The sequence below is a fragment of the Arachis ipaensis genome, chromosome B04 (genome assembly GCF_000816755.2).
Source record: "Arachis ipaensis cultivar K30076 chromosome B04, Araip1.1, whole genome shotgun sequence".
Classification (NCBI taxonomy): domain Eukaryota; kingdom Viridiplantae; phylum Streptophyta; class Magnoliopsida; order Fabales; family Fabaceae; genus Arachis; species Arachis ipaensis.
The window spans coordinates 81,524,627-81,540,096 of NC_029788.2; the positions used below are offsets into that span (position 1 = coordinate 81,524,627).

At 34.1% G+C, this 15,470-nt stretch overlaps 1 protein-coding gene across 1 annotated transcript in view; it reads left to right on the plus strand.

Annotated features, from left to right (window-relative positions):
- Positions 14,784–15,470, plus strand: part of LOC110271518 (Werner Syndrome-like exonuclease) — a 1,359-nt gene continuing 672 nt past the window's right edge. The window contains exon 1 of the mRNA XM_021122472.1: positions 14,784–14,841. Coding sequence (XP_020978131.1) covers positions 14,784–14,841 — 58 coding nt within the window. The remainder of the gene's footprint in view (positions 14,842–15,470) is intronic.

Genomic DNA, 15,470 nt, shown 5'->3' on the forward strand with positions numbered 1-15,470 from the left:
TTTTCCCACACTTAATTCACGAGCACTCTTACTAGTCTAAGCTAACCAAGGATTCAAATTAAGGACAGTATTATTTTCTGCTTAGAGTTAGTGATGAGCTAAAATAAAGAACAAATGGGGTTAAAAGGCTTAACATTGATTTGCAAAGGAAAATGAGAGGGGTAAGGCCATATGGGTATGTAAGCTACAAAGGCCAAAGGCCTCAATCATGTAAGTGTATGCATACATCAAATTATGGAAATATAGAATTAAGCAAGACAAAGATCACAATTTTAAAATACACAAGAGAAAAATACACACTAAAACAGAACTTTGGTTGATAAAATACAACCAATTCAAATAGGCTCAAAAATCTCACAGGTTTTGTGTGTTCGAGTTCTAAACCATGTTCCAGTATAACATCTCTTCAAACAAGTGTGACATTAAATTTTATTCAAATTAGTAAAATTCTCTAAAAGGTTTCTTGAAAAAGAAAATATTACTTTACCAAGTGGTAAAATATGCAAAAAAATTAAACAAATATGCAATCAAACATGCAAATGCAACAATGAATAAGGAAAATAAATTATTGGTGTTGAGATAGAGGAGTAACTAACCCATGGAGATCGGCATCGACCTCCCCACACTTAAAGATTGCACCGTCCTCGGTGCATGCAGAGATGTGCAGGTGGACGGGTTGCTCCAACTGACGCTTGTAGATGGAGGTGCCTTAGTTGGAGATCTCTTGGTTCCTTTTCTTGCTGGTGTCTTGTCAGTAGCCTTCTCTTTTTCTTTCTTGGTACCCATGCCTAAGGAAAAAGAAAAAAAGAAGAGTGTAAAATATAGAAAACTAAGACTGGAAGGGGGGAAATTCCAAGTGATAAGGAATGCCAAAGGAAAGATGATAGCCCAACTACATGGTAGCTACAACATGTAGGAAAGACAACAATAAAGATCAAAAAGGGGCAATTCAAAATAATAAGATGCAAGAGGATAAAAACATGCAAATAATAGGCATGACAAGCATAGCTCAAGCATCAAGTAATAAAATGTGCTAAATTAAAGAGCATGTGTAATGATGACAATTGTGAATGATAATCCCAAATACATGTGGAGCACAAGTGTTGTGAAAAAGAGGCATGCAAGTGAAAGAGTAAAATAAAATAAGATTTAAAATGCCATAAAAGCTTTTTCACAAACACTGGGTGTGCAAGTTAAAATAGGGATGAAAATAATGTAATCCAAATGTATAAGAGACCCATGAATAAATGTCAATTGTCAAATCTCTCCTCAGAATAACCACTTGCTCAAATAAATTAAGGCACTTATCCAAATAAAACTCCAACACCAACAGAAAAATACATGAAAAAGAATTGAAAAAGAAAAAAGAAAGAACAAATAAATGCATTAAATTAAAGGGATAGAAGAGTAGAGGGGAAGAAGGAGAGAAAGAAAGAGGAAAGAAGAGAGAAGAAGAAAGAAATTAGGATTTGGGGAAGAAAAGATAAGATATTTTTGGCTAATTGAGATAAGTTGTGCGGCGCAAGCGACGCGGTCGCGTGAGGCACGCGGTCGCTCGACTTGCGCTTAAACTGAATGACGCGGTCGCCTCGGTCACGCGGTCGCGTGACCCGTTTTATGCTACGGGCGCGAGGGCAGCCTCGCACTCGCACAACTCTCTGTTCAAAATCATTAGTTGCCAAATATTGGGTGATGCGATCACGTGGAGCATGCGATCGCATGAGTGGCCTTATTTCCAATATGACGCGGACGCGTAGGGCACGCGTTCGCGTGGGAGGGCTTGGGCTTCCAGCACGAGTCCAGCCCAACTCCAGCTCAACTTTCTGCCATACACCCTTTTTTACGCCGATTTCAGGTCACGCGGCCGCGTGGGTGACGCGGTCGCGTGGGAGGCCATTATTCCCATATGACGCGGTCGCGTGGGGTGATTTGTGCCATTGGCACGCCTCCAGCGCTGCTCCTGCATAACTCTCTGTTCATATTAATATTGTCTCCCATCTCCTTGCAACGCGGACGCGTCGCTAATGCAGTCGCGTCGCGTGCTCGCTTTTTTTTTATCTGAAAAATGAAGAATGTAGTGTTAATATGAAGGTGATGCAAAACTCCAGGTTCAATATAATAAAATAAAATAAAACTAGAAAACAAATAAAACTAAATAAAAAATGAAAAATAAACGATTATACCATGGTGGGTTGTCTCCCACCCAACACTTTTAGTTAAAGTCCTTAAGTTGGACATTTGGGGAGTCCTTTGTTATGGAGGCTTGTGCTTGAACTCATCCAGGAATCTCCACCAATGTTTGTGATTCCAATGGCCTCCGGGATCCCAAACTAGGCGCAGAAAGCCTTCAAGCAAGTTAAAGCAAGTGACAAGGCCCCAAGAGTGTTGATTTCTGGGATGAATTCCGAGGTCCCAGACCTTGCCTTTGCACACAACTTCTTGTTGATCATCATTTTTCCACTTGGGTGGTGAATAGTCAGAATTCTCACTGAGACATCCAAACAGCTTCCTAGATCCATTCAGTTGAGCTTTACACCAACCTTTGCATTTAAACTTAAAGCTTCCAACCATAATGAACCTTGCAGGACAATTCTTACCACTAGCCATCTTCCTCTTACTCTTAATGCCACAAAGAGCTCTAAGTTGACCATCCGTCTCCAGTAGCCCATATTCAAGTGGGATTAGTAAGCTATGGGATATGAATTTTACCCACTTGAATGTTGTGAAGGATGATGGCAACTTAGGAGGAGGTATTTTTAATGAAATTGCAAGCTCCACTCCCTTGTGCTCTTCTCTGATAATTACCACCTCTTTGCAAGCTTCTTCAATTTCAACCTCTTCCTCTTGGTAGCTTTCTTCCAATTCAATCTTCTCTTCATTGCTTTCCAAGGGCATGGGAGGTTGTGCTTCTTCTTCTTGAATCTCCATCTCTTGATCAACCTCTTCCAAATCTTCAACTGTGATATGCCTTGGAGGTTGTACACTCTCCTCAGCATCAATTTCAACCGTCTTGGCTCTATGTCTTGACTTTCCAATGGAGGTTCTGCATCTCCTAAGTCTTCAACCACTTCTTCTTCTTCTTGAACAATGACAGCATCTTCTACTTGTTCTAGTACGAATTCATTCTCTGTCTTGTCCACTGGGGTTTCTGGTATCTCATTCATGCTACGCCCTTCATGAAATTGTCCACATGGGGCTGTGGTTGACCCTTGTATATTTGAGCGTCTAGAAGTCCATTGAATTAATGCTTGCTCCAGTTGTTGAACGGTTGCCTGAAATTTAATTACTGTTTCCCTTAGGCGAACCTCTGCTTCTCGGGTTGCCGGACTTGGACATGCTACAAAAGAAAGTGGTGGTGGTTGGGAGTGATTGGATTGGAATTGGAGTGGTTCTATATATGGTTCATATGGCTCATAAGGTGGTTGGTATGGTGGTTGAGGGTTAGGGTCATATGGAGGTGAATGGCAGAAAGGGGCTTGTGAGTGTGGTGGTCCAAAGTTATGTTGAGGAAAGGGTTCATAGGCATATGGTGGTGATTGTTGATAGTCCATTGGAGGTGGTTGTTGCCATGAGGGTTGATCAAATCCTTGTGGCTCCTCCCATCTTTGATTGTTCCAACCTTGATGCCTGTTCTCATTGTAATTTCTTCTTCCTGCAACATTATTGTAACCAGACTCATAGTCAAAGGGGTGAGAGTTCATAGTAGCAAATAAAAAAAAAATTAAAAACAAAAATAAAAATAAATTTAAATTAAAAGGTTATTTAAATTTTGAATTTGTAAATTAAATTTTGAAATTTGAATTTTTGAAATTTGAATTTTTGAAATTTTGAAATTTGAAATTTGAAAAATTTTAAATTTAAATTTTGAAAATTTTTAAATTGAATTTTGAAATTTGATTTTTGAAATAAGATAAGATAAGATAAAAATTTTAAAATAAAAACCAATAACCTCTTAACTTAAGAAAAAGCAAAAATAAAAACAAAAATAAAAACAAATAAACAAGCAAAAATAAAATATTTACAATAACCAATAATAAGGCACACGTTTGCAATTCCCCAGCAACGGCGCCATTTTGACGTTGGGATTTTTGCCAGTAAAGAATGTCATAAAAATAGTCGCGTTGTACATATAGTCTCTAAACCGACAAAAAATCTCTTCGTACAAACGTTTTGGTTGTCACAAGTAACAAACCCCTTTGAAATTGATAACCGAGTATTCAAACCTCGGGTCGTCCTCTCAAGGAATTGCAAGGAGGTATGTTCTTATTATTGGTTATGAGTTGAAAATTGGGGTTTATTAGGAGGTAAGGCGGGAATATATTGAATGACAAGTAAAATAAAATAATAATAATAATAAAATCTCTTGGTAAGGTATAAGAATTGGAATTTCTATCCTAATTATCCTTATCAAGTGTGAAGAGAATTGGGTTTTAATCCCACTTGGTCAGCCTTTATTAAACAAAGGAAGGTTAAGTGGACTGATTAGCTTGATTCTCAAGTCCTAGTCAACTCCTGTGGGGAGACTAGTGTTAGAGCAATCTTAGCTAAAGCAAAATCTGTCCATTTCAATCACTTGCTGAGTTTGATAACTCAAGTACTACCAATCACTTGACCAAAGCCAAAAGGGAGAAAAATATCTAAATTAAATTGAAGGTAATCTTAAACAAAGCAAAGCAATCTTAAATCTGAAATACCTCAAATAACATTAATTAAGAAAATTATATGTAACATAGAAGAGTTCATAAATTAAATTGGGAAAATAAATAAAAATAAAGAACCTGGGATTGAGAGTCACTCCTAAAACTAAGAGAAATCCTAAATCCTAATCCTAAGAGAGAGGAGAGAACCTCTCTCTCTAAAAACTACATCTACTCCTAAAATTGTAAATATGAGAGCCTCCTATGAATGAGTGCATTCCCCCACTTTATAGCCTCTAATCTGTGTTTTCTGGGCCAAGAACTGGGTCGAAAACAGCCCAGAAATCGCTGGAGAAGAATTCAAACACGCTGATTTCTGTCACTGCGACACGGCCGCATGGATCACGCAATCGCGTCACCTAGCATCAAGAGAACTATAGCATATTATATATCAAATCGAAACCCCGGACGTTAGCTTTCCAACGCAACTAAAACCGCGTCGTTTGGACCTCTGTAGCTAAAGTTATAGCCGTTTGAGTGCGAAGAGGTCAGGCTGGACAGCTTAGCAATTTCTCCAACTTCTTGTATTTCTTCCACTTTTGCATGCTTCCTTTCTATCCTCTGAGCCATTCCTGCCCTGTAATCTCTGAAAACACTTAACACACATATCAATGCATCTAATGGTGATAAGAGAGGATTAATATTAGAAATTATAAGTCCAAAGAAGCATGTTTTCAATCAAAGCACATAATTAGGAAGGCAAATGTAAAATCATGCAAATAGTATGAATAAGTGGGTAAAGAGTAGATAAAAACCACTCAATTGAGCACAAGATAAACCATAAAATAGTGGTTTATTACCAGTGCATTATCCAACGACGCGTACGCGTGGCTGATGCATACGTGTGACAAGCGGCACGTGCCTCACTAAAGTGAAAATGTTGGGGGCAATTTCTAAGTTGGTTTTGGCCCAGTTTTAAGCTCATTCTGTATATTAGAGGTTGGGAGTGAAGGAGGGAAGGAAATCAATAATTCATTCATTCATACACACACTAGTTTTAGATAGATATAGAATTCTAGAGAGAGAGGCTCTCTCCTCTCTCTAGGTTTTAAGGTTCTTTTAGATCTAGATCTTAATCTTCTTTCAATTTAGCTTTCCTTTACTTTTCATTGTTCTAGTATCTTAGTTTATCTTTTTTTCTTATTAATTTCCTTATATTGTCAATTTTAGTTTATGAACTCTCTTGTCAATTTCAATTCTCTTTTAATGCAATTTTATATTTCCATATCTTTTTATGTTTACCTTAGTTGCTATTGTTAATTTCTTACTTATGTTAGTCATAACCTTTATTAATTCTTGCATTTTATGATGTTTCTCTTTATTGCATTCTATATGTTTGATGAAATGTTTCTTTTAGCTATAGAGTAGACTTTCTTATTCTTGGCTTGGGTTGGTAACTTGGGTAACTTTGAGTTGCTAATGTCCAAGTGATTGATAATTGGTGTCCATTGATACTAGTCTTCACTAATTCAATTAGTGAGTGGCTAGGACTTATGGATTAGGATTGGTGAAACTCATTTGACTTTCCTTCAATTATTAGAGGATGAATAGATGGGATTGATCCTTGCAGTTATCATATTGTGGTTAGTAACAAGGATAGTGAACCTTAACCATCAACCCTTACCAAGAACTTTTTATCATTTAAGTTTCCTTTATTTCCTTGAAATTTACATTTCTTGTTCATCATCCCAAAATCTAAAAATAAACAAATCCCATAACCAATAATATGCACACTTTCTTGCAATTCCTTGAGAGACGACTCGAGGTTTAAATACTTCGGTTATTTTTATTGGGTTTGTTTGTGACAAACAAAATTAAACTTTAATTGAGGATTATTTGTTGGTTTGGAACTATACTTGCAACGTGATTATTTTGAGAAATTCTAGACCGACATTTATCCTCCATCACTCATCAAGAAATACCAATAATTACTTATATCGGCAAAAATTGGACTTGATAATAATATTAATATTATTATCTAGACTTCATTATAATTAGAGCAAGTAAAATAAATAAATAACATGATAATAAAATTATATTACCATTTATTTTACATCGGGGTTCAAAGTCGACTCGTCAAAATAAAATTAATCACTTTAAAATATTATTTTAAGAAAAACTCGCATTAGTACAAAAATTAGAGTTGTTATATTTTTCAATGCAGGTGTCCCTCCTTAATGAAAAAAGAAGGAGAAAGAAAAATGAATTGAAAGGTTACTATCTGTTTCTATCTTGATCTATGATGATGATGTTTGAAGCTGATGTTTATTATAATTTGAATTTGTGTTTAAAAATATGTAGCTTGATCTGGTTATGAATATTGTTTATAGCTTAGCATCTGAGCTTTTGAATAAATAACTTTTAATTAATATTTGGATTAGCTCTGATTCATGCTTGTTTCAAGGATGGCTAATGATATTTGTGAATTGATAATAGCTTTGCAAACTTTGACATATGATTGAACAGGTTCCTTAAGATACAAAATTGTTTAAAAAGTATTAGATGTTTGGCATTATTTCAGTGTAAAGCTTGTTGGTATCAGGTTATGAAAAGCAAACATTCAAGGGGAGTTTGGAGATAAAAAAAAAAGGGAGAGCTTTAAACCAAAGGAAACATCAAAGAAAAGTTTCTAAAAACACCTCTCATTCAATTTCAATTCATTTAATAATGTTTGTCATCAAGTGGGAGATTGTTGAGTTTAGATAACTAAACTATGATTAAGATGATGACTAAACATTATTGGGCTATTATTCAATTGGATGTGTAATTTATTTTGTTTAATGTGTAGAAATAAAATTGAATTAAAATTGGCCCAAGAAGCAAATGCTCAATCCCATATGCACACACAATCATGATCCAAGGACACATATAATTGCTACCATCTAAAATCCTTCTATCAGACACAAAAATAAGTCTTTAAGCCAAGTAAAGAAAAGGAAGTAATTGGCCCAAGATCCTTACAAGTCATATAGCATCTAGCCCACCCACACAAACAAATTCATAAAGCCCAAGTATTGGTTCACCCTGAATAAAAGCCATCACAAAAAATTTCTATCAGAAATAAAAAGAATGCTTTAAGGATCAAAGAAAGAAAATAAGCCCAAAAACATAAACAAGCCCATATTCATAATCTAAGCCTAAACGGTGGTCCACACTTAAATTCATTCATTCACCGTAGTTGCTAACTAAGTAACTCAAATTTCAATTTCATTTGAACCTTTCACCATACCATTGAAAGCCAAACTCTCTCTTTTCTCTCTTCTCTTTTCTTTCACATCACCCACGTGAAATTTGAAGCAAAATAAAGAAAAAGAAAGTTCTGTGCTAGGACACAATTGAAGAACAAAAAGAAAATTTCTAAATCCAAGCAAAAGAAGAGAAGGTCAAAGAGGTTAGGACAAAAGGGAAGATCTCATCAGAAAAGAAAATCTCAAAAAGGAGATTTTTCCATTCGTGCTTCATCAAGGGACGTTGAAGAAATCAATTGGGTCACAAGCACTGTTCTAAAAAATTGAAAAAGGTGAAGTCAATGGTGCTCTGTTTGGAATCTACAGTCAAGAAACAAACTTGGGGCTAAATCAAGAACGCACGGCTCAGATTCAAGATTCTTGAAGAAAAATGTTGAAAGAGAAGATTGAAGGTATGGTTACATGTCACTGCTTCTACCCTCTCTCTCCTCTGTGAACGCCGCTGCTGCATCTGTGTATTGGGAGAAGAGAACCAACATGTGTTGAAGAAAGTTTCAAGCCCTGGAAGCTTCACTCCTCTATAATAGGGGTGAACGGCCAAGGATTGGAGTAAGGAGTGAGAGCACACATTTGGGTTCCCATAACTCTTTGAGCTATTTATTCATCTCCTTCATTATTTTTATTTTGTATTTCTTTTTCTCAGTTTAGTCTTTCTGTTTTTCATGGTAAAAGGAAAAATGGTGAGATTTGTAAGAAAAAGCCAATGAGTGAAGAAAAAAATAGAGTTAAACTTGGAGAAAAAGGCATAGTTAGCTCAAAAATTTTTTGTATGTATTTTTGTTTTGTTGTCATGATTATGAGGGGATTCCCTTATAGGTTGGGTTAGCACTTGGCTGTTGAAAGCTAGGTTGAGTCCTAGTCAAATTCAGATTGGGTTAGAATCTGGATTTGTCCCAGATAGGATTAGGTAGATCCTAGGAAGAAATTGATGACTATAATCCATTAAAAGATAGTGAAATTCCGTCACAGTTGTGATGGAGACTGGATGTAGGCTACATTGCACAGATTAGCCGAATCAGGATACATCTGTGTATCATTCTCTTTTTTCTTCTATGTTTCTGGTTCTGCACTATAAGAGGCAAAACAGAAGTATCTATCATATTTTCTACTCAAAGTTTCTCTATTGAATTCAAAATTAAAAGTCTCATTAAAAAAAGAGTTCAAGATTCAACCACCCTTTTTTTTTAACCACTGATAACCATCACAACTCACTGTCAATAGAAGCTCAACTAAAACTGAATATAGAGACTTGACATCAGTATTCATGTAGCTCATTTGGATTCAAAATCTTCTTACTGAATTACATCAGCCTTGCTCAGCTCTCCCAACTATTTCTCTTTCCTGATCATAAATTTTTTATTCTTAATTTATCTATACATTTGGTTTCATATCCCTTTCTATTTTTTCAAACTCTACACATACACAATTATGTAATTAGCCTTTAAAAGAGCTTAAAGATCACAGGCACAAAATTGAAGCTGCATCTAGAGAGTTCTTTGGTGAGGTCATAGAAGAGAAAAACAAACCTAAAAAGAATGCTGTAAAAGTACTTGGTTATTATGACACAGAGCACACCAAGAATGTTAGGTTGTTAGAGATTGAAAAGAGGTCTTTATCCACCACACAGAGCAGTTATTCATTTACTCTTCATAAAGAGAACAAATGTTTTATACTTTTGGTTATAAATTTTTTTAAGAAATAATTCAAGTTTATCTCTTTCATAATCTCAATTAAAGAGTGATAACTTTTTATGATTAGTGAGAGATATAGACAAGATTAAAAGGCCTTAGCATGTAACACTGATTAATCTCACATAGAAACCTTTTTGGTGGTAAGATAACTTGTGCTTGTTTTTGTGGGTTGATCATATGACAATATGGAAGAGTTTTCAATATTGTGGGTTGATCATGATAAAATAACACGTTATTATTTTGTGTTTGTAAGATTAGAAGAATTCGTAAAGTTTTTTATTGTTATTTTTATGTCCAACGAAGAATAAAAAAAGAACAAAGGAACGAAGGAAAAACAAAGGCTACTGAATTTTGAATCGGGCAATGAAGATTTTCAAGCTCTTTCGAAGGCTATTAATATAAGGAGAATTCTATGAGGATCAGGTTTTTGTATGGAGAGAATAAAAAGGAATGTATAATCTACTTTAAAAATTAATAAAAATAAAATAGCACATTCTTTTAAGTTTTAAGTAAGTAGTATCTTTATCAAAGAAAATTTTGTTTCTTTTCTAGTCACAAAAAAAATATAAAATAATTTTATAACTAGAAAATAAGAGTGATAATATTGTTTTTTTAATAAGCCAGATTTGCTTTCATAATATAAAATTTAAATTATTATTGCTCTGTCATATATCCATCACCACTGTAAATGACGATTCGACTCCTTTATTTTTTTTTTAGCTATTTTAATTATTATCCTATTTTTAAGTAAATAAAGTTAAATATGTTTATTGATCTGAAAATTATAAGATGCCACAAAGTAATTAAAATCAAATGAAAATTAAAGTAATTAAGTATTATTTATTTCAAATTTCAAAATCAATCCAAATAAGAATTTTATATCATCAACAACGTAAAATTGAAAACTGCCAACCCTCTTCTTCCATTTACAGGAAATTGTTTCTCGAAAATTCTCACTTTCTTTCAATGGTGCCACCGCGCAACCCGCAACAGCCGCCATCGTGCATAGCTTTGGGAGACACTGCCGTGCACACCGCGAAGGACTGTGCAACACCGTTGCGAGGGTTGCTTCATTCGTGCAGCCGTGGACGTCCTAATCGGAGAAGATTTACCCCCAGCCGGCAGCGGTTCATCCTCCGACATCATCATTCATCACCCCAAGATTATACACAAACTGTACTTCTAGTTGCTCTCATTGTTTTACTTATTGTTATCAACCTTCAAGGTGCCATTGCTGACTATGGTGGTAGTTGGCAGAGTGGACATGCCATTTTCTATGGTGGTAGTGATGCTTCTGGCACAATAGGTCAGTTTATTAGAGTAATTTTTTGTGCATGTGTTAATTATATTAACATAATAATAACATAAAGTGTTAGTGTTGTGCATCTTGTTTAGACTTGGTCATTTTTTTTTCTATTCTTCAATTATAGAAGATGTAAAATCTCAAACACAATGTTCTTTAAAATTAACTACATTATTGTTAGTGATGGCCAATAAGACTTAATTTCATAATTTGTATGCACCTTCAGAGTTAAAATAGTTTCTATACTCAATAGGTACGGTGGTTGTTGCACTAACCAAATCAATTTTCTTACATAAGCTAATTTGTATTGGATTAATTTTTTCTTTCATTATTAGAGATGCTACCTTCTTTTTTTCTATCTCATATATCAACTTCTTCTGTAATTCTTCCTCAGCAAATTATGAAGAATGTCAGAGATTTGGAATATAATTATTAAGTATTTAGTTGGTTGGATTGGATTCAAGTAAATACAATTAAATTATGAAAGATGTTCATTTTAGTAGGTATACGAATTGTTATTTTCATTGTTAAGTGGATGTTTAGTTGCTAATATTAGATTCAACTAGATATAATTAAATTATACTAGATGTTTAGTTTAATAGGTATTCAAATGGTTATTTTCATTTTCAGGTGGATGTATAGTTTTTTGTATTAATTAATTATTATGTACCTTATGTGAATATATAAAAAGCAAAATCTTCTTATATTGTTAAGTAATTTAATTTTGATGCACTGATTGTGTAAAACGTTTTACGTAATTGACCAATTACATCTATTTTTTTAGAGGTTTAATTACTCTATTAGTCCCTATAGTTTTACCAAATTTTTAATTAGGTCCCTATACTTTTTTTCTTTTTAATTGGGTTCCTACAGTATTTTTAATTTTGTAATTACGTCCTTTTCATGTTAAAAATATTAAAATTAACATAATATTTTTACCAAAATACATGCAGTCAAAGATTCAATTAAGTTTTTAATTATAAGTACCTTCAATTTATGAAAAAATATTCAGTTAACTCTAATATTTTTTATACTAGGAAGGACTTAATTACAAAATTAAAGCAGTGTAGGGACTCAATTAAAAGGAAAAAAAGTATAGGGACCTAATTAAAAATTTGGTAAAACTATAGGGACCAACAGAGTAATTAAACCTTTTTTAGATAATTATTCACGCAGTCAAAGTAAAATAGTAGTAACAATAGTTAGATACATGCATAAAACTAATTTACATTGACAATGTATTAAAATTAAATTAATCTTTTACTCGTTAGAAAGAGTAACTAGAAAACTTTATCATTCTCAATATATATAAATTTTATGGATAGTGGTGTAAATTAAATTGTGACAAAGATTAAATAAGAGTGAACTCACCTTTAATTTTAATGTTTTTCTAAATTAACCTGCAACTATGTATGTGGTTCATGCATTTGCATCATTCAGATATGGTTGTAATCCCTTTTAAAGTATAATATATTCGTGTCATCAATACATGAAAGGTAACAATAATGACAAAATGAAGGGTTAAGTAATTAATTTTTACCCTTTAAAACCCAAAGAAATAATAGAATAATAAAATGTATTAAACAAAAAGAATAAATTAGTTTTGTCACAAAATAGTTATCTTGTCATTGCTGGCTAACTGGAGTACATAATCATTGATCACTAGTGAAATGGTCAATTTCAAATCATATTTTTAAATTAAAATATGCCGGAGGTTTATTTTTACTAGGTATGCAGATGATTATTTTCATTTTTAAGTGGATGTTTAGTTGATTGGATTGAATTTAAGTAGATACAATTAAAATATGTCAGATGTTCAATTCACCATGTATGCAGATGATTATTTTTGTTCTTAAGTGGATGTTTATTTGATTGAAAAGTATGCAATTTGGAAAGTATAGTTAAATACAAAATAAAAATTAAGCAATAAATTATTAGTAATCAATGTTTTTAACATGATTAGGTAAGTGATAGATAGAGAAGTCTCAATTTTACAAAACAGGAAATATAAGAATGAGAGAGATCAAGCAAAAATACCATGTAAAATGCCATTTGTAGATTCTTCCAATTTTGGATTGACTTTGTAACAAACGATCTAAAAAAACTATTTTAAATTTGGTCATTTCCTGAACCAACTTTCTCAACAAATAACATTAAAAAATTGACATTATTTCTTCCTTGCAAATTGTAACCGGCTGATACTACTATTTGATATAACTACATTGTTACTAACATTTACATAATTCACATCCTAATAATACCTTGTTTGTGTTACACAAGGTGATTTATATCGTTAACATGTGTATATTGTGGGGAGTGAAAATTTAATCTCTCTTGATATTTTTCTTTTTATAACATACTCTAGCGCCTCCCTTGTCTGTCCAAGTATGTTTCAACACAGTTGCTGCTATCTGAATTGGAGCAATCAGACAATTGATCAGCAGGTGATCCGTGGTCAATATAACGATCTGGAAGAACCCATTGGCCTCCACTGCACCGTTGTTATGCCAAAAAAATGCACGCATCATCCGCGATTTATAATATCTTTAAAGATGCATATAACAAGTGTTTTAGTTCTAATTTAAGTTGACAAGTCTTGTTTGGATTTTTACCTTCAATTTTCTATCTAGAAGACCATCAAGGGCCATGAACTGAACAACATGAGACTCGAATCCTCCAATCGATCCTTCTTCGACACTGATCAAAACTTCGTGTGATTTTGCTAGGCTGCGAATGAGGAAACCATCCAATGGCTTTCAGAACCGTGCATCAGCAACAGTTATGCGCAAGCCATGATGCTCCACTAAGCCTAGAAACTACAAAATAATAGACATGTTTGGTTTCTTATTTGGCAGCATTAAACCCATGAAAATGGTCAATTCAAGTATCAAAATTTTCAGGTTTCAATACCAAAAACCTTTTACTTTTCAACCTACTGAAAAAGTAAATAGGGATGAGAAGAAAATCTTAAATTCATCAAAGCATAACTAAATGATTGCTTTCACTTTAACCAATAAAATAGAGTGAAACTCAATTCCAACACAGAATAAAATGAACATCTGCATATATAGTGTATTGAACATTCGCTATAGTTGATAATAAACATCTAACAAATTATTCAAATAATAAAATAATGTACAGAAGAAGAAAAATCCAGTAACTTAACCAAAGCCATTGAATAAACATCTATTTATCAAATAAATCCAAAGCCATCAACTAACCTATTGAAGCAGCGATGAGGGAGGCGGTCACTGTCGAGTCCGGTGCGAGAGAATGCGACGCCGGGTGCGGAAGTTTGGCGGTGCGGCAACAGCAACTAGGAGCTTCTCTTCTCTGCCTGGACAAACATAACCCATTAAAAAAGTATATAAACGATAGTGGTGAAAAACCAGAAAATCAGCACCAACCACAATAAATTTTCTTCCAAATCAGTGCAATAAATAAAACATATACATCTCCAGGCAGATGCAGCACACCCATTTCAATCAACCATAAATTAAATCCTTTTTAATGAACAGCTATTCATGAAATAAACAACCAACAAGAAACTAAGCTTTGGCAGCAGCGAGCAGGAGGGGGAAACCACGGCGTTCACGCGAAAACAGCGGCGGCGCGAAGAAGCTCCGAGGGGTCAGCTCTGGGTCAGGTGTGATGGAGTGCGACTCCGGATGCATACGGTTGGCGGCGTGGCGACGGCTACCGGGAGCTTCTCGGCGACGTCAACGTTCAACAGTGGTGTGAGGAGGGCGCGCGGGAAGAGGAGAGCAACGCGCGACCTCTGTGAATGGCCGACCTTGATTCTTGCGGGAGGAGTGTGTAGGTGGCGCCGGATGTCCAATTTACAATGGACTACCGCGGAAGGTTCTGTTGCAGTGCCGACGAGATGTTGGGTTGTGGCTACTGTATTTTTGAATTTGGGGGGATGGGGGATGGTTAAAACTTGAATAGTCAAAATTAGGGTTTGGTGGGGAAGGGGTAGTTTTATTTTATTGGGCCAATTCTAAAACCCATTGTAGCTATTGTAAAGATACTCTATTATCTTTTAGTGTATTTGATAATTTTTAATAATAAAAGTAAAAATATTAGAAAAATCAAGAAAATATCTTTCATCTTATTTTAAAAGATCTTTTTTTTTAAAAAAAGATATTTTTTACGTAATAAATAAAAAAAAACTTTTATTTTATTTTACTAAATATAATTGATAGATAAAAAGATCTTTTTATATGAGATATTTCAATATAAAATCACTTTTATCTTTGTAAAAATATATTTTTTAAAAGATATTTAAAAAAAAAAGCACCTTATCTATTATTTTTAACTTTTAAGGGATTAATTTGTCAAATTAAAGAAGCACCAGGGACTATTTTGGAGTTTCACCTTATAATTCCGAGTCCAGTCTACTATATAGTATATAGTATATGTACACCGAGGCACTAACCACCATCGTCACGCTTTTCACCTTCTCTACATCCCGAGACACCATGACGATTCACATCCGCCACTACGACATCACCCACAACAAGTACGAAGT